We start from the raw sequence: 21,510 nt of genomic DNA on the forward strand, positions 1-21,510 counted from the left end.
GGTGTCGCGACAGGCGTGAATGGAGGGACGAATGGAGACGTGTCGTCTTCAGCGATGAGAGTCGCTTCTGCCTTGGTGCCAATGATGGTCGTATGCGTGTTTGGCGCCGTGCAGGTGAGCGCCACAATCAGGACTGTATACGACCGAGGCACACAGGGCCAACACCCGGCATCATGGTGTGGGGAGCGATCTCCTACACTGGCCGTACACCACTGGTGATCGTCGAGGGGACACTGAATAGTGCACGGTACATCCAAACCGTCATCGAACCCATCGTTCTACCATTCCTAGACCGGCAAGGGAACTTGCTGTTCCAACAGGACAATGCACGTCCGCATGTATCCCGTGCCACCCAACGTGCTCTAGAAGGTGTAAGTCAACTACCCTGGCCAGCAAGATCTCCGGATCTGTCCCCCATTGAGCATGTTTGGGACTGGATGAAGCGTCGTCTCACGCGGTCTGCACGTCCAGCATGAACGCTGGTCCAACTGAGGCGCCAGGTGGAAATGGCATGGCAAGCCGTTCCACAGGACTACATCCAGCATCTCTACGATCGTCTCCATGGGAGAATAGCAGCCTGCATTGCTGCGAAAGGTGGATATACACTGTACTAGTGCCGACATTGTGCATGCTCTATTGCCTGTGTCTATGTGCCTGTGGTTCTGTCAGTGTGATCATGTGATGTATCTGACCCCAGGAATGTGTCAATAAAGTTTCCCCTTCCTGGGACAATGAATTCACGGTGTTCTTATTTCAATTTCCAGGAGTGTATTTAAGTGGTTAACGTTGTAATGTCAGAGAGTCACGCAAGCGCGAGATAAGGCATTGCAAATATAAAATTCTGGTACCTTAATAACCAGTGTAATTGCCAGAATATTGATGAAAGTGTGCAAACGTGCATGGCTTGTGTTGTCCAGGTGCGGACGTCAGATTGTGGGATGGCGTTCCATGCCTATTGCACGTGGTCGGTCAGTGTTGGTTCTGGATGACGTTGGAGTTGTCGTCCGATGATGTCTCATATGTGACATTTTCATTAACTCTCCAGAAGAAAAGTTCAACTGTTTCTCACCTACAGCGCTAGGCACTCTCTCCTATTTCTAATATGTCACTGATTAGTTTAGTCATCTACAAAGGACCTGTTGATGGCATTGACCGTATTTTCAATCTCTTCAGTGAATTTCACGAGAAAATATCCTTCGCCAGCGAACTCGAAAACGACCCATGTCAATTGAATTTTCCTCCCCCCCTGCGGGTCCGGGGTAAGAATAGGCCCGAGGTATTCCTGCCTGTCGTAAGAGGCGACTAAAAGGAGTTTCAACCGTTTCGGCCTTCTATGTGATGGTCCCCCTTGGGGTTTGACCTACATTTTTCAAAATTCTACAGAAGTACGAGCCTTTTGGGGAAGGACACCTTACATGGTGTACCACTGGTCCTAAGTGCACTAAGACCTTGGCACTCAGCATTGCACCGGCGTTGTAACCGTACCCACTATTCCTCAAATTGGGCCTAAACGCCTGATGGGTTGTCCATGTTACGCCCATAGTGCATCTCCATCTGCACCAGCGATCATGATGGACTTTCCATGGCACCAGAAAGCCAGCACGGTAGCCAGCCCGTTGTGGTGGGGTAGCCATGTACCCTCTAGGTTGTAGCCCCCTGACAACACAGGGATCGTACTGCCGATACCTGAGCTGCACCCTCCCCACGTTGGCCAAGGAGTAGATGCCCGTCTCCTTGGGGCATCAGGACTCCCGGCAATGGTCATCCTGCCAGGTGGCCCTTGCTGCGGCTGGGTGGCGCCCGTGGGGAGAGCCCCTGGTCGGAGTGGGTGGTATCGGGGCGGACGTTTTGCAGATGAAACGTCAACACGTATCAGGTCGCTCTGCGACCGAGTCTTTCAAAAGAAAAGGTACCGTTTCTAGTTCTGGTTCTCCTGCCCTTTCCCCCTTGGCCACTCCATGGGAGGAGGGACAGGCCCGCCGGCTTGGGGCGAAGTACTTCCCTCGCTATTTGGTCTGTTCTCGAACCGATGGGGGGACGTTCGCCACCTCCAAGCCCATGTTCTTTGTTCAGCACATTGAGGACGTCTTCGGGGAAATCGAGGCTCTCAGCAAGATGCGATCAGGGTCCGTTCTTATCAAGACCACCTCTGCCACACAGTCGGCGGCACTCCAGGCGTGCGACCGCCTAGGGGACATCCCAGTATCCATTGTCCCACATCTGGCACTAAATAGGACGCAGGGGGTTATCTTTCATCGTGACCTCCTGCTACAATCTGATGAGGAGCTCAGGGCCAACCTGGAGCGCCGCGGCGTGCATTTCGTCCGGCGAGTCCAGCGCGGCCCCAAAGACCGTCGCATCGACACCGGGGCCTTTATCCTCGTCTTTGAGGGGGACGTTCTCCCGGAGTAGGTAAAGGTGATGTGCTACCGGTGCGACGTGCGACCTTACGTCCCGCCTCCTATGCGCTGTTTTAGGTGTTTGCGCTTTGGGCACATGTCGTCCCGGTGTGAGGCTGAGCCCCTTTGTGGCGATTGTGGACGTCCTCTTCGTGAGGAACATACATGCACCCCACCACCTCGGTGCATTAATTGTCCTGGCGTCCACTCGCCTAGATCCTCAGACTGCCCCGCCTATCAAAAGGAGAAGAAGATACAAGAAATCAAAACTTTGGATCGGCTCTCTTATTCTGAGGCCAGGAAGAAGTATGACCGCCTTCATCCCGTGTCACTGACCACTTCGTTTGCCTCAGTTGTGTCCACTCCTTCCGCGGTATCCTCACCCCTATCCTGTCCCCCCCCCCCGCCTCCTCCGCCCATCAGGGGGCTCTGCCTCCTCCTCCCAAATCCCTCCCTTCAAAATCCTCCTCCCCCGTGGCCCCCACCCCCTCTGCCCCAGGGGCCACCCTTCCTGCTCCTCCTCCCCCCACGCCACCTGAGAAGCGATCCTCTTCTCAGGCGTCCATCGGGGAAACGTTCCGGACCCCAGCTTCCGAGGTCCGGCGTTCCAAAACGGACCCCGCGCGTGAGGACCTTCTTCGTGTCCAGCCCACCATCCTTGTGCCTCCTCGGCCTTCCAAGAAGGCCTCCAAGAAGAAGTCTCTATCCCCCTCTCCACCCCGGCGCGTTTCGTCTGACGCTTCATCCGTGAGTCGCTGCTCCCGGCCGTCCTTAGTTTCGCCGGGACGCTCTGCTGCCAAGCGCTCCGCCGGCCTTTCGTCGGCAAATGATGCGGTCCCTCCTACACGATCAGGGACAGCGGCCGCAGCTGGCGACGAGTCGATGGAACCGGATCCGCCTCCCGTCGGTTGTAGCGTTGTTCCCTCGCAAACTGGCCCTCCGCGACCATCGAGGTGACCAGCTCTTCCCCCGTCTCGTTCCCCCAAATTTTTGACTGGCAATGGCGTTGTTTCATTGGAACATAAGAGGCATTCGATCTAATCGGGAGGAATTACAACTGCTCCTCCGCCTGCACTGTCCGCTCGTCCTTGGTCTCCAGGAAACCAAGTTGTGCCCGACTGACCGTATTGCCTTTACCCACTATACCTCGGAGCAGTATGACCTCACCCCTGTGGACGGTATCCCAGCTCATGGTGGGGTCATGTTGCTCGTTCGGGACGATGTCTATTACCATCCCATCCCATTGACCACCCCACTCCAAGCAATAGCTATCCGCATTACTCTTTCTGCTTTTACTTTTCCAGTTTGTACCATCTACACTCCACCGTCATCTGCTGTTAGTCGGGCTGACATGATGCTCCTGATCGTTCAGCTTCCCCCGCCATTCTTATTGTTTGGCGACTTCAATGCCCATCATCCCCTTTGGGGCTCTCCTGCATCCTGTCAAAGAGGCTCACTCTTGGTGGATGTCTTCAACCATCTCAATCTTGTCTGCCTCAATACCGGCGCCCCGACTTTCCTCTCGGACTCTACTCATACCTACTCCCACTTGGACCTCTCGATCTGTTCTACCACTCTTGCCCATCGGTTAGAGTGGTATGTCCTTTCTGACACCTATTCGAGCGACCACTTCCCCTGTGTCGTTCATCTCCTGCACCACACCCCATCCCCACGTCCTTCGAGCTGGAACATACTGAAAGCTGACTGGGGACTTTACTCCTCCCTGGCGACCTTTCCGGACCTCGATTTTCCCAGTTGTGACAGTCAGGTCGAATACCTCACGGCTGTTATTATCAATGCTGCCGAACGTTCCATTCCTCGTACTACTTCTTCTTCACGTCGCGTTTCTGTCCCCTGGTGGAACGAGGCTTGTAGGGACGCTATCCGTGCTCGACGACGTGCTTTACGCACCTTTCGCCGCCATCCTACGTTGGCGAATTGTATTGAATACAAACGACTCCGAGCGCAATGCCGTAGAGTCATCAAAGACAGCAAAAAAGCTTGTTGGGCCTCTTTCACGAGCTCCTTTAACAGTTTTACTCCCTCTTCCGTCGTTTGGGGTAGGCTGCGCCGGCTGTCGGGCATTAAGGCCCACTCCTCGGTACCTGGCCTGACCTCAGGTAATGAGGTCCTTGTTGATCCTGTGGCTGTCTCCAACGCCTTTGGCCGCTTTTTCGCGGAGGTTTCAAGCTCCGCCCATTACCACCCTGCCTTCCTTCCCAGGAAAGAGGCAGACGAGGCTCGGCGACCTTCCTTCCACTCGCTGAATCTGGAAACTTATAATGCCCCCTTTACTATGCGGGAACTCGAACGTGCGCTTGCACTGTCCCGGTCCTCTGCTCCAGGGCCAGATGCCATTCACGTTCAGATGCTGGCACACCTTTCTCCGGCGGGCAAACGCTTCCTTCTTCGTACCTACAATCGCGTCTGGACCGACAGTCAAGTCCCCATGCGTTGGCGTGACGCCGTTGTTGTTCCTATACCCAAACCCGGGAAGGATAGACACCTTCCTTCTAGTTACCGCCCCATTTCTCTTACAAGCTGTGTCTGTAAGGTGATGGAGCGCATGGTTAATGCTCGGTTAGTTTGGATTCTTGAATCTCGACGACTTCTTACTAATGTCCAATGCGGCTTTCGTCGCCGCCGCTCCGCTGTTGACCACCTTGTGACCTTGTCGACATTCATCATGAACAACTTTTTGCGAAGGCGCCAAACGGTAGCCGTGTTCTTTGACTTGGAGAAGGCTTATGATACCTGTTGGAGAGGAGGTATCCTCCGCACTATGCACAGGTGGGGCCTACGCGGTCGTCTGCCCCTTTTTATTGATTCCTTTTTAACGGATGGAAAGTTTAGGGTACGTGTGGGTTCCGTATTGTCCGACGTCTTCCTCCAGGAGAACGGAGTGCGTCAGGGCTCCGTCTTGAGCGTAGCCCTTTTTGCCATCGCGATCAATCCAATTATGGATTGCATTCCACCTAATGTCTCAGGCTCTCTCTTTGTCGATGACTTCGCGATCTACTGCAGTGCCCAGCGAACATGCCTCCTGGAGCGCTGCCTTCAGCGTTGTCTAGACAGCCTCTACTCATGGAGCGTGGCAAATGGCTTCCGGTTCTCTGAAGAAAAGACGGTTTGTATCAACTTTTGGCGATATAAAGCGTTCCTTCCGCCATCCTTACATCTCGGTCCCGTTGTTCTCCCATTCGTGGACACAACTAAGTTTCTAGGGCTCACGTTGGACAGGAAACTGTGTTGGTCTCCACATGTCTCTTATTTGGCGGCCCGTTGTACACGTTCCCTTAATGTCCTCAGAGTTCTTAGCGGTTCATCTTGGGGAGCGGATCGCACTGTCCTGCTTCGCTTGTATCGGTCCATAGTCCGATCGAAGCTGGATTATGGGAGCTTCGTCTACTCGTCCGCTCGACCATCCCTCTTACGCCGGCTCAACTCCATCCACCATCGGGGGATACGTCTTGCGACCGGAGCCTTCTACACTAGTCCTATCGAGAGTCTTTATGCTGAAGCTGCCGAGTTACCATTGACCTACCGGCGCGACGTACTGCTGTGTCGGTATGCCTGGCGGCTGTTGTCTATGCCCGACCACCCCTCTTACAAGTCCTTCTTCGCCGATTCTCTCGACCGTCAGTACGGGTTGTATGTGTCTGCCCTGCTGCCCCCCGGAGTCCGCTTCCGTCGCCTGCTTCGACAATTGGATTTTGCCCTCCCTACCACCTTCAGAGAGGGTGAGAGCCCGACACCACCTTGGCTCCAGGCTCCGGTTCGTATTTATCTCGACCTCAGCTCACTCCCAAAGGAGGGTACTCCGGCTGCAGTGTATTGCTCACGGTTTGTCGAACTTCGTGCTCGACTTGCCGGTCACACCTTTATTTACACCGATGGCTCCAAAACTGACGATGGTGTCGGCTGTGCCTTTGTCGTCGGGGCCGCCACCTTTAAATACCGGCTCCTTGACCAATGTTCCAGCTTTACGGCCGAGCTTTTTGCTCTCCATCAGGCCGTTCAGTATGCCCGCCGCCACCGCCATTGATCGTATGTACTCTGCACTGACTCACTCAGTGCTCTTCAGAGCCTTGGGGCTCCTTATCCGGTCCATCCCTTGATTCAACGGATACAGCAGTCCCTCCATTCTTTCGCTGATAATGGCGGTTCTGTCAGCTTTCTGTGGGTTCCCGGACATGTAGGAGTGCCTGGGAATGAGGCTGCGGATGCTGCAGCCAAGGCTGCAGTCCTCCTGCCTCGGCCAGCCTCCCATTGTGTCCCGTCATCTGACGTTCGTGGGGATGTATGTAAGAGGCTTGTGTCGTTGTGGTGGGATGCTTGGTCATCCCTCCAAGGAAACAAGCTCCGGGCAGTAAAACCGCTCCCAACTGCTTGGACAACTTCCTCCCGACCATCTCGGCGCGAGGAGGTCCTTCTGACCAGGTTGCGGATTGGGCATTGCCGGTTTAGCCACCGCTACCTGCTCTCCGGTGACCCAGCCCCGCAGTGCCCTTGTGGTCAGGCATTAACGGTGCGCCATGGTTTATTGTCGTGTCCCCGTTTTAGTCAATTTCGTGTTGTCCTGTCCCTGCCATCTACTTTACCGGATGTTTTAGCTGATGACACTCGAGCAGCTGCTCGTATTCTGCGTTTTGTAACTTTAACTGGCTTGACCAAAGACATTTAACCTTTTTACTTATTTAATCTGCCTCTTTGTCAGGTCCTTCTGGTGTCCCCTCATCCCCTTGAGTTTTAGCAGATTCCATGTTCTCTAACACCAGTGACTGGGCGCTAATGACCTCAGCAGTTGAGCGCCCTTAAACCCTACAAAAAAAAAAAAAAAAAAAAAAAAAAAAAAAAAAAAAAAAATTGAATTTTCTTGACTTGACGCTTACAGTAGAAGAAACTAAAATCTCATTTAATGTTTTTCGTAAAGAAACATACACCGATCAGATCGTACCTGCGTCTTCAATGCACCCACAAACTCATAAGAACGCTTTCTTTCGCTCTGCTAGTCACAGAGCTACTTCTATTCCATGCTCGAAAGAAAAATTCGAGGAAGAAATTAATTTAATCAAAAAGATTCCAGTTAATAACGTATACGAACCTGCCATATTGGATAACATCCTTAAAAGGAAACTGTTAAAAGAGTTACTACACTCGGCAGCTCTATTATCGAGTCCAGCCTAAAGAAGTAGTTTTGTTCTATTCCTTTCTTGGGGCCCATCTATCAGATTTAACGCCTTCTTCGTAATAAATACAACTGCAATATCGCCATTTCAACCAATAATATTTTGGAAAAATTTTTATTCGTAATTTAAAATGGGCCCGTTCCCCTTTGAAAAACTCTGGTGTCTATAAGATTCTTTGCGACACCTGCTCTTCTTACTTCATTGGACAAACAGGACGTGCATTGAGAGTCAGATACAAAGAACATCTTTTAAGAAAAAAATTCGTCTTTTGCCGACCAACTTCTGATTACAGGCCACACGCCTGCAAACATTTTGCAAACTGAGAAGAAAGGGCGTAGATTAGATGTTCTCAAAGAATTAGAAATTTTTAAACACCTTTCTCGAAATTATGGGTCTCATTCTTAATGAGCAGCTACAATTACGTAATGAAAGCTCCTTCAGTCGTATAAAGCCGTTACTTGATATTTGGTTTCGTGTTCCCTCGTGCAGTTACCGAAATATTTTTTCTATCTAAGTCGATTCATAATTTTTGTTCACCAAATGGTTTATATTAACTACACTTCATGTTACATCGTTTTTCTACTCGCTGAGTTATTCAGCTTCTTTTGTAATTCTGCAATGGCGTTTTCAGCGTTTAAACTGTACTTTTCAGCTCTTATGTAGACAAATTGTCACCGTGTCTGCTGCTGTCAGATAAAATATTGCCTCTTACTTCATGTATTAACTAATGTTCATCACAATATTCGTCTGTCTATATCTTGAGTGTTAAGTAGCCTGTTTGTATTTGCAGCTACTAGAAGGCACTTTTGGTGTAATGTTCATCGGTCCGCAATTGCTTACGCGGGTGCCGCAATCTGATGCTACCGCAGCTCAACATGTGTGAGCAGCCCATTGTGGCTTGCCTTCTATTTTTTTCTATTATAAGATTTTGTGACTAAAGCTTTATCGCTTGATATTTATTTTATACGTGACATGTCAGTACGAAGCCTTTTCTTTTTATACTGCTCGTCATTACTTACCCTTAAAATTTTTTTCCCTAGAACTTTGTACTTATGCTATAGACCAGTTTAAATGTTTTATTGCTGATGAAGGCACTCTTAGTAGTGGCCGAAATCTAGGTCAGAAAGACTTCATTTTTGCGATCGTGGGCTGTTGTTGCTTTAATTTTAACCACGTAAGTCCTCTTATTGCCGTACGAAATCACGCTCGAGACCATAACACCAGGTGTAGGTCCAGTGTCGCTAGCACGCAGAGAGATAGGTTGCAAGCTCTCAACTTAACCAATACAAGGCCATCACTGGCACCGAGGCAGAATCAGCTTTCATCAGAAAACGCAACACACCTCCACCCTGTCCTCCAACAAATTCTCGCTTGACGTCACTGAAGTGGCAAATAGCGGTGATTTGGGGTCAGCAGAATGCACATAACAGTGTGCGGTAATGGGCGAGTTGTAGCGCCCTGAAAATATTCTAAGTTCGGAGTTGGCGTGGTCACACAGGCTGCTCGGCAAGCCAGGGTTCGCCAGCGACCGCGTGATGTCGAACGTTAGCCGGGGTCCAGGCCGAAAACGTGGCTGGGAATTCCTTGGTGACGCTGTGTCGATGAAAGAGACTTGCATGCCGAGAGTGCCAAAGATGGCGGACTTTGTGAAACCTTAATGGCAGATATTTCACAGTTCATATAGAAATTAATAGCAGCCAGATGAATCGTCATACCTCAAAAAGAAACATGTGCATTACCATTATTTGCACGACGGTTCTGATGGTATAATCAGATTTCCAATATCTTTATTAGTTTAAAGTTTAGTATCTGACGATAAATTATACAAGTAACACCCAGCAAAGAATTTCCAAAATCTAAATCTTTCATCCGATTTTGTCGAGCGATGTGTCTTTAGGAAGCTATTAGTGTAAACCTAAATTGGTATAAATTACAGGCATGTAAGTTGAATAGTACATGAGTAATTGGAGGTCAGAGTGGCCGACTACTATCGATCGCGTCAGGCCATAAGTACTACACAGTTACACGAAAAAACGGTAGCAGTATACTTATAAATATAATTACTCATCTATGTCTTTGTTTATATCCGATATATACTATTCATGAAGAAATTGGTCAACTATTTACTGTGTTTTAGTAAGCACACAGACATTAGACTACTGGCTTGCCTCTGTTCTATTACTTTGATATTTGTTTATTTAATTTGTTTATGTATTTAATAATGTGTGTTAGAGCGTGTTTATGGTTTAGCCGTTGGAATATTTATTTAATTTCAAGTTATTTAAAGGTAGTAAATCCAGTCTTTCGAATGTGTTTCATTATGTTTATGAGTGTGTGTTGGCTTGGAGACAGGGCGGGAGCGCTCTAGCCAATCACAGCGCTCGTTTCCAAGAGGGACACGTGGAGTGACGTATGGAGATCGGAGAGGAGCATCGTTTCCGGAGAGGACTCGGGGGAGTCCTGAACAGTGCGGCGCGAGGGACAGTCGCAGGAAAGACTTTGAGAGTGGAGCAGTTTGCGAGAGAGAGAAATATTCCGTAGTGCCGACTTGTGCACTTGTGAGATTTCCGTGGTTTCTGCAGTGAAGACGTAGTATGCGTTCAGAAGTGCATATCTCGCGAGCTATGTTGTTGCTCATAACTAATTACGTGAAGTACGAATCTATTGCTTTCCGGCCGGCAGGGGGGCCGAGCGATTCTAGGCACTTCAATCAGGAACCGCGCGACCGCTACGGTCGCAGGCTTGAATTCTGCCGCGGGCATGGTTGTGTGCGATGTCCTTAGGCTAATTAGGTTTAAGTAGTTCTAAGTTCTAGGGGACTGATGACCTCAGAAGTTAAGCCCCATAGTGCTCAGAGCCATCTATTGCTTTCCTGTTATTCAACTTATATTTTAATTGCTGGACCATCGACACCAATAAGTGTTTTACAGTAATAAAGGGCATTCCTAAAGGTACTTCTGCTGTCGTACTCATCATTTAAAGTCGTTAAAATAGTACCTGCAGAATTTATTTAATTGCAATCTTTCATGTATAAATGTTTATGTTACGTTCAAAATTCGCAATTGCCGAGTGATAGGAATCTTCGACGATTCGATTCTTGTGTATATTCATATTGTATACTGTAGGCTCAGGAGTATTTGGCTTGTAATGCGGTAACTACGTATCCCTGCCGGTAGACAACGAAACCAGCCAAAACTTTCAATGTTTCAGCTCTGAATCGGAGGGTACGTAGTTGAGGGCCACCACACATCATTTCATTCCTATTAGAAAGCCCGCAACAGGGTGTGTGGCTCGGAGCTGTCCTTGAAGTTACCGACTGTAGATGCAGTAGGATGCGCCACATCCGGAATCTGCACACGATTGTCTTCCCTGTCAGTAGTGCCCTGTGGCCGTCAGCATCCCGTTCTTCTTACAGCCGTACTTTCCAATGATCACTGCTGCCAGTAATCAAGTACAGTGGCTACATTCCTGCCAAATATTTCTGCAGTACCGCAGAAGGCTCATCCATCTTCTCGTAGCCCTATTAGACGACCTAGTTCAAACTCAGCGGGATGTTGACAATGGCGTCTTTGTCGCCTTTAAGGCATTCTTGACTAACATCAACTCACCACGTCTAATCTCAAAGGCAACCAACGCGCAAGACCGTTGAAGCATGTAATTAAATCGAACATAATTTGCATTCTCATTGTATGGTACTAGCACCATTAGTACGCGACTGGCGCGAAATTTAAATAGATATCACCATTCAGATGTAGAAACACGCGTAACAAATTTCGTTTATGTCGCACAACTGCTTCTTTGTGTTGTAACTTTTTCAGTTAGTCTGTATGTAGTATCTGTTGTTTCGCACATGAAGGCAAGGACGGCCAGTACGGATGCACACTTCGCTCGAGCTCTTACGGTGAATCGGCGAAATACCGCGAGTAATGAGGATAATGGACAAGGGCTCTTTTAAGTTGGTTGTTTTTGGGGAAGGAGACCAGACAGCGAGGTCATCGGTCTCATCGGATTAGGGAAGGACGGGGAAGGAAGTCGGCCGTGCCCTTTGAAAGGAACCATCCCGGCATTTGCCTGGAGCGATTTAGGGAAATCACGGAAAACCTAAATCAGGATGGCCGGACGCGGGATTGAACCGTCGTCCTCCCGAATGCGAGTCCAGTGTCGAACCACTGCGCCACCTCGCTCGGTTGCTCTTTTAAGTAGTGTGTGGATAAGTTGAGAATTTGGGTCCGGCGGGACGTGTTAGGGTCTGGATGGCGCAGTGCTCAATTAGTTTGTCTAATAAGCAGGAGACTCGGGTTCGCATCCTAGTTTGGCACAAATTTTCATTTTTCCCCATTGACTTAAATCAATGCTCATTGGTAGCTAATGTCTTAATTCCTCTGTATCTCGTTTATTAATTATTTTCCCTTTATTCCAGATACTAGTTTCACACTTGCACTAGGAGACGTAACTGCAGAATTCCGTCAGAGCTTGCAATGAGATATGTTTTGTTAGTCAATAAATTCACAAAGTAATTAGAATAAACAGACGGTCATTTCATTGAATCCTCATCCCCTGAAAGTAATGTTTTCGGACGATCTTGTATATCTGTTCGATCAGAATTGTATCTGAGGTTCCACTGCATTGACACCAGTTTCGGACTTTTGTCAATCCGACCATAAGTGGGGTATTTGCATTATGCAGCAGCTGATGTTGGCGGTACGTTTAAAATTGTAAATGCCAAACTGCACGAAGATTGCTTAGTGCACGATCATCGCCATCAGCACTATGGAGAAACATGAATAGCAACAGCCAGAGAGAATCTTTCGAAAAGGATCAATAACAATTTGAAATTCCGCTAGATTTGCCACAATAATTCCGGAAGCAAATTGAAGCAAATTACTTAGTGTTTCTTCATAGTATATTGCTTGACACTCTTCATTTGTAGTGGATGCTCTCCTTTACACCATGGAACGAGAAGGTTTGATACTGCGTGGATCTTTTTGCACGTAAACTCCTTTCTACGTTTCACGGCATTTTTTGTAACTGATTGGTCTTCTGCAGAAAATATTTTACTCGCCTCCAGTACTGCCTCTGCGTTAGCTCAAATCAATAATGATAACATCAAACAACGACAGTTAATCACTTTGTAATATACGTCTGACTTGTGGTGTTTTGGAACAAACTTATCCTTCGACATTAATAGTGTTGTAACATTGGCATGTCTGCAGTTGTACATATGTCGTGTCAGAGAAAACAGTGGTTTATTAAGATTATTTATCGTTTCGTTGTCCTGTACTGACTCCTTTCCTTTATATCTAATATTGAAAGTGTTGGTGCAATTACCAGATATGTCTTATTTTGACCGAAAATGAGTTTTTACTATCAATGCTTAACTCGAAACTAGCTAGTTCGTATGGTGTAAGAATGGGTTCTGTTCTTCGAACTAGCTCAATGGACATGTCGACGTCGGGTGTCTGACCCGGCCAGGACTTGCTTTGTCGTTGCATCAAACAGTAGTGAGATTCTGGCATGTACAATACATCCAATAAGTTTACTGTGACTGGAGTTACACTTAGAAAACCTGTTTCGGCCTAAAATTAAGAGTGCTGATAAGCTTACTGCTTCGTTCAAATGGCTCTGAGCACCATGGGACTGAACATATGTGGTCATCAGTCCCCTAGAACTTAGAATTACTTAAACCTAACTAACCTAAGGACATCACACACATCCATGCCTTAACCGCGAGACCACCGCGGCCGGCCTTACTGCTTCGTAGTACAGGTTCTCTGAGTACTCCACTGAATGCAAGCATGTAGTTTGCTGTGGCGCATTGTTGCCACAACTATCACAGTTTGGTAATTCAGAATGCCTCAGTTACGGTGACATTTCTGAGGACACAGCTATAGGTAAGCAAAGTATTGGCGCGTATGTCTTTAGTGTTACATGGGTTCTGTATACAGGTAAGTCACCAGTTCCGTGTGTCGTGTACGACACGAGCAAAGCGAAGAGGGTAATAAAAGTCCTAAGTGTAGCAGGTTAATAAGGAGCTCATGGCGCATCTCCTTCTGATGAAATGTATGCAGCATCTGCAACAGTTCTGTCTCGGACCAACTGAAATTGGCACATATTTCTTGGCTACCTTTATGAAATCCTTATATTTCTCACATTTAATTGGTGCAGGCACTTCATAAATATTCTGTGATACTCCCTTGGCTTACATCTGAAACTACTGTTGCGCATGAAGACTTTTCTGCCGTAAGGCCAACATGCTGCGTTCTGTTTGCTAGAAATTCTCTAAGCTGATCATAAATCCGCTCCTACATCTACATCTACATCTATACTCCGCAAGCCACCCAACGGTGTGTGGCGGAGGGCACTTTACGTGCCACTGTCATTACCTCCCTTTCCTGTTCCAGTCGCGTATGGTTCGCGGGAAGAACGACTGTCTGAAAGCCTCCGTGCGCGCTCTAATCTCTCTAATTTTACATTCGTGATCTCCTCGGGAGGTATAAGTAGGGGGAAGCAATATATTCGATACCTCATCCAGAAACGCACCCTCTCGAAACCTGGCGAGCAAGCTACACCGCGATGCAGAGCGCCTCTCTTGCAGAGTCTGCCACTTGAGTTTATTAAACATCTCCGTAACATTATCACGGTTACCAAATAACCCTGTGACGAAACGCGCCGCTCTTCTTTGGATCTTCTCTATCTCCTCCGTCAGACCGATCTGGTACGGATCCCACACTGATGAGCAATACTCAAGTATAGGTCGAACGAGTGTTTTGTAAGCCACCTCCTTTGTTGATGGACTACATTTTCTAAGCACTCTCCCAATGAATCTCAACCTGGTACCCGCCTTACCAACAATTAATTTTATATGATCATTCCACTTCAAATCGTTCCGCACGCATACTCCCAGATATTTTACAGAAGTAACTGCTACCAGTGTTTGTTCCGTTATCATATAATCATACAATAAAGGATCCTTCTTTCTATGTATTCGCAATACATTACATTTGTCTATGTTAAAGGTCAGTTGCCACTCCATGCACCAAGTGCCTATCCGCTGCAGATCTTCCTGCATTTCGCTACAATTTTCTAATGCTGCAACTTCTCTCTATACTACAGCATCATCAGCGAAAAGCCGCATGGAAATTCCGACACTATCTACTAGGTCATTTATATATATTGTGAAAAGCAATGGTCCCATAACACTCCCCTGTGGCACGCCAGAGGTTACTTTAACGTCTGTAGACGTCTCTCCATTGATAACGATATGCTGTGTTCTGTTTGCTAAAAACTCTTCAATCCAGCCACACAGCTGGTCTGATATTCCGTAGGCTCTTACTTTATTTATCAGGCGACAGTGCGGAACTGTATCGAACGCCTTCCGGAAGTCAAGAAAAATAGCATCTATCTGGGAGCCTGTATCTAATATTTTCTGGGTCTCCTGAACAAATAAAGCGAGTTGGGTCTTACACGATCGCTGTTTCCGGAGTCCATGTTGATTCCTACATAGTAGATTCTGGGTTTCCAAAAACGACATGATACTCGAGCAAAAAACATGTTCTAAAATTCTACAACAGATCGACGTCAGAGATATAGGTCTACAGTTTTGCGCATCTGCTCGACGATCCTTCTTGAAGACTGGGACTATCTGTGCTCTTTTCCAATCATTTGGAACCCTCCGTTCCTCTAGAGACTTGCGGTACACGGCTGTTAGAAGGGGGGCAAGTTCTTTCGCGTACTCTGTGTAGAATCGAATTGGTATCCCGTCAGGTCCAGTGGACTTTCCTCTATTGAGTGATTCCAGTTGCTTTTCTATTCCTTGGTCACTTATTTCGATGTCAGCCATTTTTTCGTTTGTGCGAGGATTTAGAGAAGGAACTGCAGTGCGGTCTTTCCTCTGTGAAACAGCTTTGGAAAAAGCTAATTTGTTCTTTAGTTGATAGTGAGGATCAATCTTGGTGCTCGAAGCTCCTTCGTGGACGGAAAGAGCGAGCATGGTTTTACAAATACTCACATACACGGCGTCCTGATGCGCAGTGGTCCAACCAATTTGAAAACCTGGACATGATAGGAAAATAAAGGGTAGACGTTCCGACTTAAGTCTCTCGATATGTTGTGTAGACTGCGATGGAGCATACTTGCCCAATCTGCGGTGTCATTTCAGTCTCAAGTCGATCTGATACATGCCGTGCGATTTGAGCCGAGGGAGGCGGCGTAGTGGTTAGAACACTGGACTCGCATTCAGGAAGATCAAATCCTCGACCGGCCATCAAGATTTAGATTTTTCGTGATTTCAGTAAATCGCTTCAGGCAAATACCAGGATGGTTCCTTTCAAAGAGCACTGCAGATTTCCTTTCCCATCGTTGACGCAACCCGAGCTTGTGCTCCGTCTGTAATGATCTCGCTGTCGATGGGACGTTAAACCCAGTCTTCCTTCCATTCCTTTGTGACATTTGACGGTGAACAGTGAACCGGACAACGAAACATTTTTCATATATTGTTTGTCCTGTTTAATATATGACGATGTTCCTACCTATTTTCCAGGATAAAACAAGATGGGTAGCAGTCCAGGAGAAATGTTTGACATTTTTAATCGGTGTATTAATGTACATCGAGTTAAAACTAAACTACCACCGATATTATTCGAAGTCTTTGGCTACAAAATTGCCTCTGCGTGGCCCCACTTCTGTAAACAGCTCTCCTACCACATTAATAATACAGTTAACTAGTTCAAATGTATTTGAACGCATATGTTTGCGGTTAAAAATGGGTCCCTCATTATTGCATAAACTATTATCTGCACAAAAAGATTGGTATTAGTGTCTTGAAGAATTCATGAGGAGCTTTTGGGAACTGTGATCTTAATTTTTTTTCGGAAATTGGCAAATAATCTTTACAAGATTGTAATTTACCCAAGTAACATTGTTTTTCTCGCGAAATGCTGGAGAAGTATTCAAATTTTATACAGAGAACTCTAGAACCAAAACACATCTATCAACGACTCTTAAAAAAAGATATATTTCTCGAAAGTCGGGTACCAACTTCAATTTGCAATAATTCCCAATGCCGACAAGATGCTACATAATTTCGGATATGCCATGATCGAAGCTGCTCCGTTGACAATTTGTCGGCTGTCTGAAGATGCACTGGAAGCTCAGAATAAAGATGCCTGGCGTTACCGAGACGATTTTACAAGCAAATATTACCGCTAGAAAACGATGCCTGCCGTATTCCATCGGCTTCTGGCACCCTCGGATTCATTCATTTCGGGACTCCAGAAAATGATAACTGAAGATAATAAAGAGATGTCAGTCTCAGATAACAGATCTGCTTTTCGAGCCATGTGGCAGTGGATAACCCAACAGCGACCCTTATGAAAGCAATAAAGGTACAAGCGCCAAATGTGACTATGATTTCGGTTGAAAAATGTAAAATACCTAATAAAACAGACCAGTATGGAAATTTCGCCTTCCGTGCATGGTAGCCGCGCGATCTGAGGCGTCTTGCCACGGTTCGCTTGACTCTCCCCGTCGGAGGTTCGAGTCCTTCCTCGGGCATGGGTGTGTGTATTGTCCTTAGGGTAAATCAGTTTAAGTTAAATTAAGTAGTATGTAAGCCTTGGGACCGATGACCTCAGCAGTTTGATTACACAGAAACTTTCCACAAATTTCCAAAAGAAAAAAAAACCAAAAAAAGACTTCTACCTCGTTATCAGTGACCTCGCAGTACTTTATATCCGAAGTTTAACTCGAATCCGCTAAATTTATCATTTCTGATATGCCAAACTGAATCTGTTATCTTGAATTTTGTAATTCCGAAATCGGATTCCTAATCAGCGATCCAAAGAATCCAAAACGAACACAGTTTTGTACGATTTTATATCAGTTTTTCCGCTGTGTCCAGGTTCTGAAACGATTTGGACCACTGTGCTACGTGTCGCAGCAGAGAGAGAGAGCCGAGTTGAGTGACCTGTAGCATGACGCTGGTGACGTTGTAGGAGCGGCCGAGCAGCTGGTGCAGCGCGTCGATGTTGTGCAGGTCGCTGCTCTCGTAGTCGTAGAGGCGGCCCGCGTACCGCAGCAGGGAGAGCGCCTCCGCCTCGGACACGCCCGACGCCTCGGACCTACGAGCACACCACCAGTCTGCTGACAAACTGACAGACTGCATCGTCCGGGGAAGCGAGCGCTCTACCCAGCGCTAACAGCATACTGTACTGCTGGCAGCTACATTTACAGCAACACGAAGGCGGTATGCAACGAACGTCAAATTTGCATATAATTAATTACGTGCTTCTACATCTACAGCTACATCTACGTGGTTACTCTGCAAATCACATTTAAGTGCCTGGCAGAGGGTTCATCGAATCACCTTCACAATTCTCTGTTATTCCAATCTCGTATAGCGCGCGGAAAGAACGAACACGTATATCTTTCCGTACGAGCTCTGATTTCCCTTATTTTATCGTGGTGATCGTTCCGCCCTATGTAGGTCAGTGTCAACAAAATATTTCCGCATTGGGAGGAGAGAGTTGGTGATCGGAATTTAATGAGGAAATTCCGTCGCAACGAAAAACGCCTTTCTTCTAATGTTTTCCAGCCCAAACCCCGTATCATTTCAGTGACACTCACTCTTCGCGATAACATAAAGTGTGCTGCCTTCCTTTGAACTTTTTCGCTGTGCGGCTGGTCCCGGCGGAGGTTCGAGTCCTCCCTCGGGCATGGGTGTGTGTGTTTGTCCATAGGATAATTTAGGTTAAGTAGTGTGTAAGCTTAGAGACTGATGACCTTAGCAATTAAGTCCCACAAGATTTCACACACATTTGAACATTTGAACTTGAACTTTTTCGATGTACTCCGTCAGTCCTACCTGGTAAGTATTCTAAAAGAGGGCGAACAAGCGTAGTCAAGGCAGTCTCCTTAGTAGGTTTGTTACATTTTCTAAGTGTGCTGCCAATAAAACGCAGCCTTTGGTTAGCCTTCCCCATAACATTTTCTGTGTGTTCCTTCCAATTTAAGTTGTTCGTAAATGTAATACCTAGGTATTTAGTTGACTTTCCGGCTTTTACATTAGACTGATTTATCGTGTAACCTTTTAGTACTCATGTGTGTGAACTCACACTTTTCGTTATTTAGGGTCAACTGCCAATTTTCGCACCATTCTGATATCTTTTCTAAATCGTTTTTCAGTTTCTTTTGACCTTCTGATGACTTTATTAGTCGATAAACGACAGCGTCATCTGCAAACAACCGAAGACGGCAGCTCAGATTGTCTCCCAAATCATGTATATAGATAAGGAACAGCAAAGGGCCTATACACTACCTTGGGGAACGCCAGAAATCACTGTTTTACTCGATGAGTTTCCATCAATTATTACGAACTGTGACCTCTCTGACAGGAAATCGCAAATCCAGTCACATAACTGAAACGATATTCCATAAGCACGCAATTTCACTACCAGCCACTTGTGTGGTACAGTGTCAAAAGCCTTCCGGAAATCCAGGAATACGGAATCGATCTGAAATCCCTTGTCAATAGCACTCAGCACTTCATGTGAATAAAGAGCTAGTTGTGTTTCACAGGAACGATGTTTTCTAAACCCATGTTGATTGTGTGTCAATAGACCGTTTCCTTCGAGGTACTTCATAATGTTCGAACACAATATATGTTCTAAAATCCTGCTGCATATCGACGTTAACGATATGGGCCTGTAATTTAGTGGATTACTCCCTCGTCGAGCGAACGGTTGTATATGACCGTTAAGTATGGAGCTAATGCATCACCATACTCCGAAAGGAACCTAATTGGTATACAGTCTGGACCAGAAGACTTGCTTTTATTGAGTGATTTAAGTTGCTTCACTACTCCGAGGGTACTTACTTCTACGTTACTCATCTTGGCAGCTGTTCTCGATTCGAATTCTGGAATATTTACTTCATCTTCTTTTGTGAAGGCACCTTGGAAGGCTGTGTTTAGTAAATCCGCTTTGGCAGCACTGTCTTCGATAGTATCTCCATTGTTATCGAGCAGAGAAGGCATTGATTGTTTCTTGTCGCTAACATACTTCACATTCGACCACAATCTCTTTGTCTCGAAACCTGGCAGAAAATCCAAAGTTTCGTTGTGGAAACTGTTATAGGCATCTCGCATTGAACTCAGCGCTAAATTTCGATCTTCTGTAAAGGATCGCCAATCTCGGGGCTTTTGCGTCTGTTTCAATTTGGCATGATTGTTTCGTTGTTTCTGCAACAGTGTTCTAACCCGTTTTTTGTACCAAGGACGATCAGCTCCGTCGCTTGTTAGTTTATTTGGTATAAACCTCTCAATTGCTGCCGATACTATTTCTTTGAATTAAGCCACATCTGGTCTACACTTGTATTATTAATTTGAAATGAGTGGAGATTGTCTCTCAGGAAGGCGTCAAGTGAATTTTTATCTGCTTTTTTGAATAGGAATATTTTTCGCTTATTTTTCGAGGATTTGAAGATTACAGTATTCAATCTCGCTCCGAAAACCCTGTGTTCACTAATCCCTATATCGGTTTTGATGCTGGTTATTAACTCAGGATTATTTGTTGCTAAGAGTTCAAGTGTGTTTTCACAACCGTTTACTATTCACGTAGGCTCATGAACTAACTGCTCGAAATAATTTTCAGAGGATGCGTTTAGCACAATTTCGGATGATATTTTATGCGTACCTCCGGAATTAAACATGTATTTTCGCCAACATATCGAAAGTAAATTAAAGTCACCACCAACTATTGCAGAGTTTTAAAACTACCATAGTCTACCGTAGATCATCGTAAGTAAACGTAGACTACGGCGGTTTTCTTAGCAGCTTTGGTCAGTTATGGTCGTAAGCTGTACATTAATTGTACTGTGTACCTATCGGGAATTACCTCATTTCGGGGGCTTCGTTTACGTATGCAATCTGTCTCTTACTAGATTCGCCTGGTAAACTAGAAACGGTAAACAATCTTTAAGATGAGTGTGAATATATTGGACTGCATAACCCACAGAACATTGTTGTTCTACTCGTACATAGTTATTCTCCTGCCTGTTACTTATAAATAAACAGTATTAATAGCAAAATTGAAACTGTCATTGTTTAATTAGAGCTTTATTCGAAAATTGTTGGTTTGTAACGTGAAACAGAGGGACGATGAGGCAGAAATAAAAAAAAGCTGAACAGAAAAATCAGTTTCCTCAAAAAAGATGGATCTAAAAACCTCAAAAGCAAAAAAATATCAAACATCGCTCCAATACTTTGGCGAGCTGAAATAAAACATGACTCTGCTATTCATAAACAGTTGTTGCGCTTGTCAATAATAACAGGTAACGCTTGTCTTTGATGAAAATGAAGAGCGTTCCATCGAGTACAAAATAATAATACTTTCATAGATTTTTTGGTGTTGGTGTATGTAAACTGTACTTTTATCAAAAGTAATTGTTTTGGTTACATGAAAGCCCAGAAGCTACGTGAGCGGCTAATTTTTTTACTTATAAAATGCAATTTATATTTTGCAAGCGTATAAAATACAAACTGCTGTAACACTGAACGATAAGCGGTTCTGATTATGTGCAACACAAACGTAATACAAAGAGAAGCCATGGGCTTCCAGGTCTTCTCTCACACATTCATTTATGTTTCTTTCCCTATCAATGCTACCGTTAGTCTTACCATTCACTACGTCATTCACGTACTGTACCAGAACTACCGAACCGTAGTACTGTGGACGGATCGTGGCCTATGCTGATGACGGGTTATCATCCGGTGTAAGGTAGCACGTTTCTGCGTGCATTTTTCACGCTAATTCCGTTAGAGAGTCGTGTGTCTTTTCACTTTCCTTCAAATAAATCGCTGACAACTTTTTTTTTTCAGAACCAAACTGAAACGTGATTTAAGTAAAATGTAATTTGAACTGTGCATG

At 46.0% G+C, this 21,510-nt stretch overlaps 1 protein-coding gene across 1 annotated transcript in view; it reads right to left on the reverse strand.

Moving 5' to 3' along the window:
- LOC124775542 (sodium channel protein Nach-like) overlaps positions 1–21,510 on the reverse strand; it is a 117,632-nt gene that overhangs the window by 68,771 nt on the left and 27,351 nt on the right. The window contains 1 exon segment of the mRNA XM_047250375.1: positions 17,553–17,706. Coding sequence (XP_047106331.1) covers positions 17,553–17,706 — 154 coding nt within the window.

The sequence above is a fragment of the Schistocerca piceifrons genome, chromosome 1 (genome assembly GCF_021461385.2).
Source record: "Schistocerca piceifrons isolate TAMUIC-IGC-003096 chromosome 1, iqSchPice1.1, whole genome shotgun sequence".
Taxonomy (NCBI): domain Eukaryota; kingdom Metazoa; phylum Arthropoda; class Insecta; order Orthoptera; family Acrididae; genus Schistocerca; species Schistocerca piceifrons.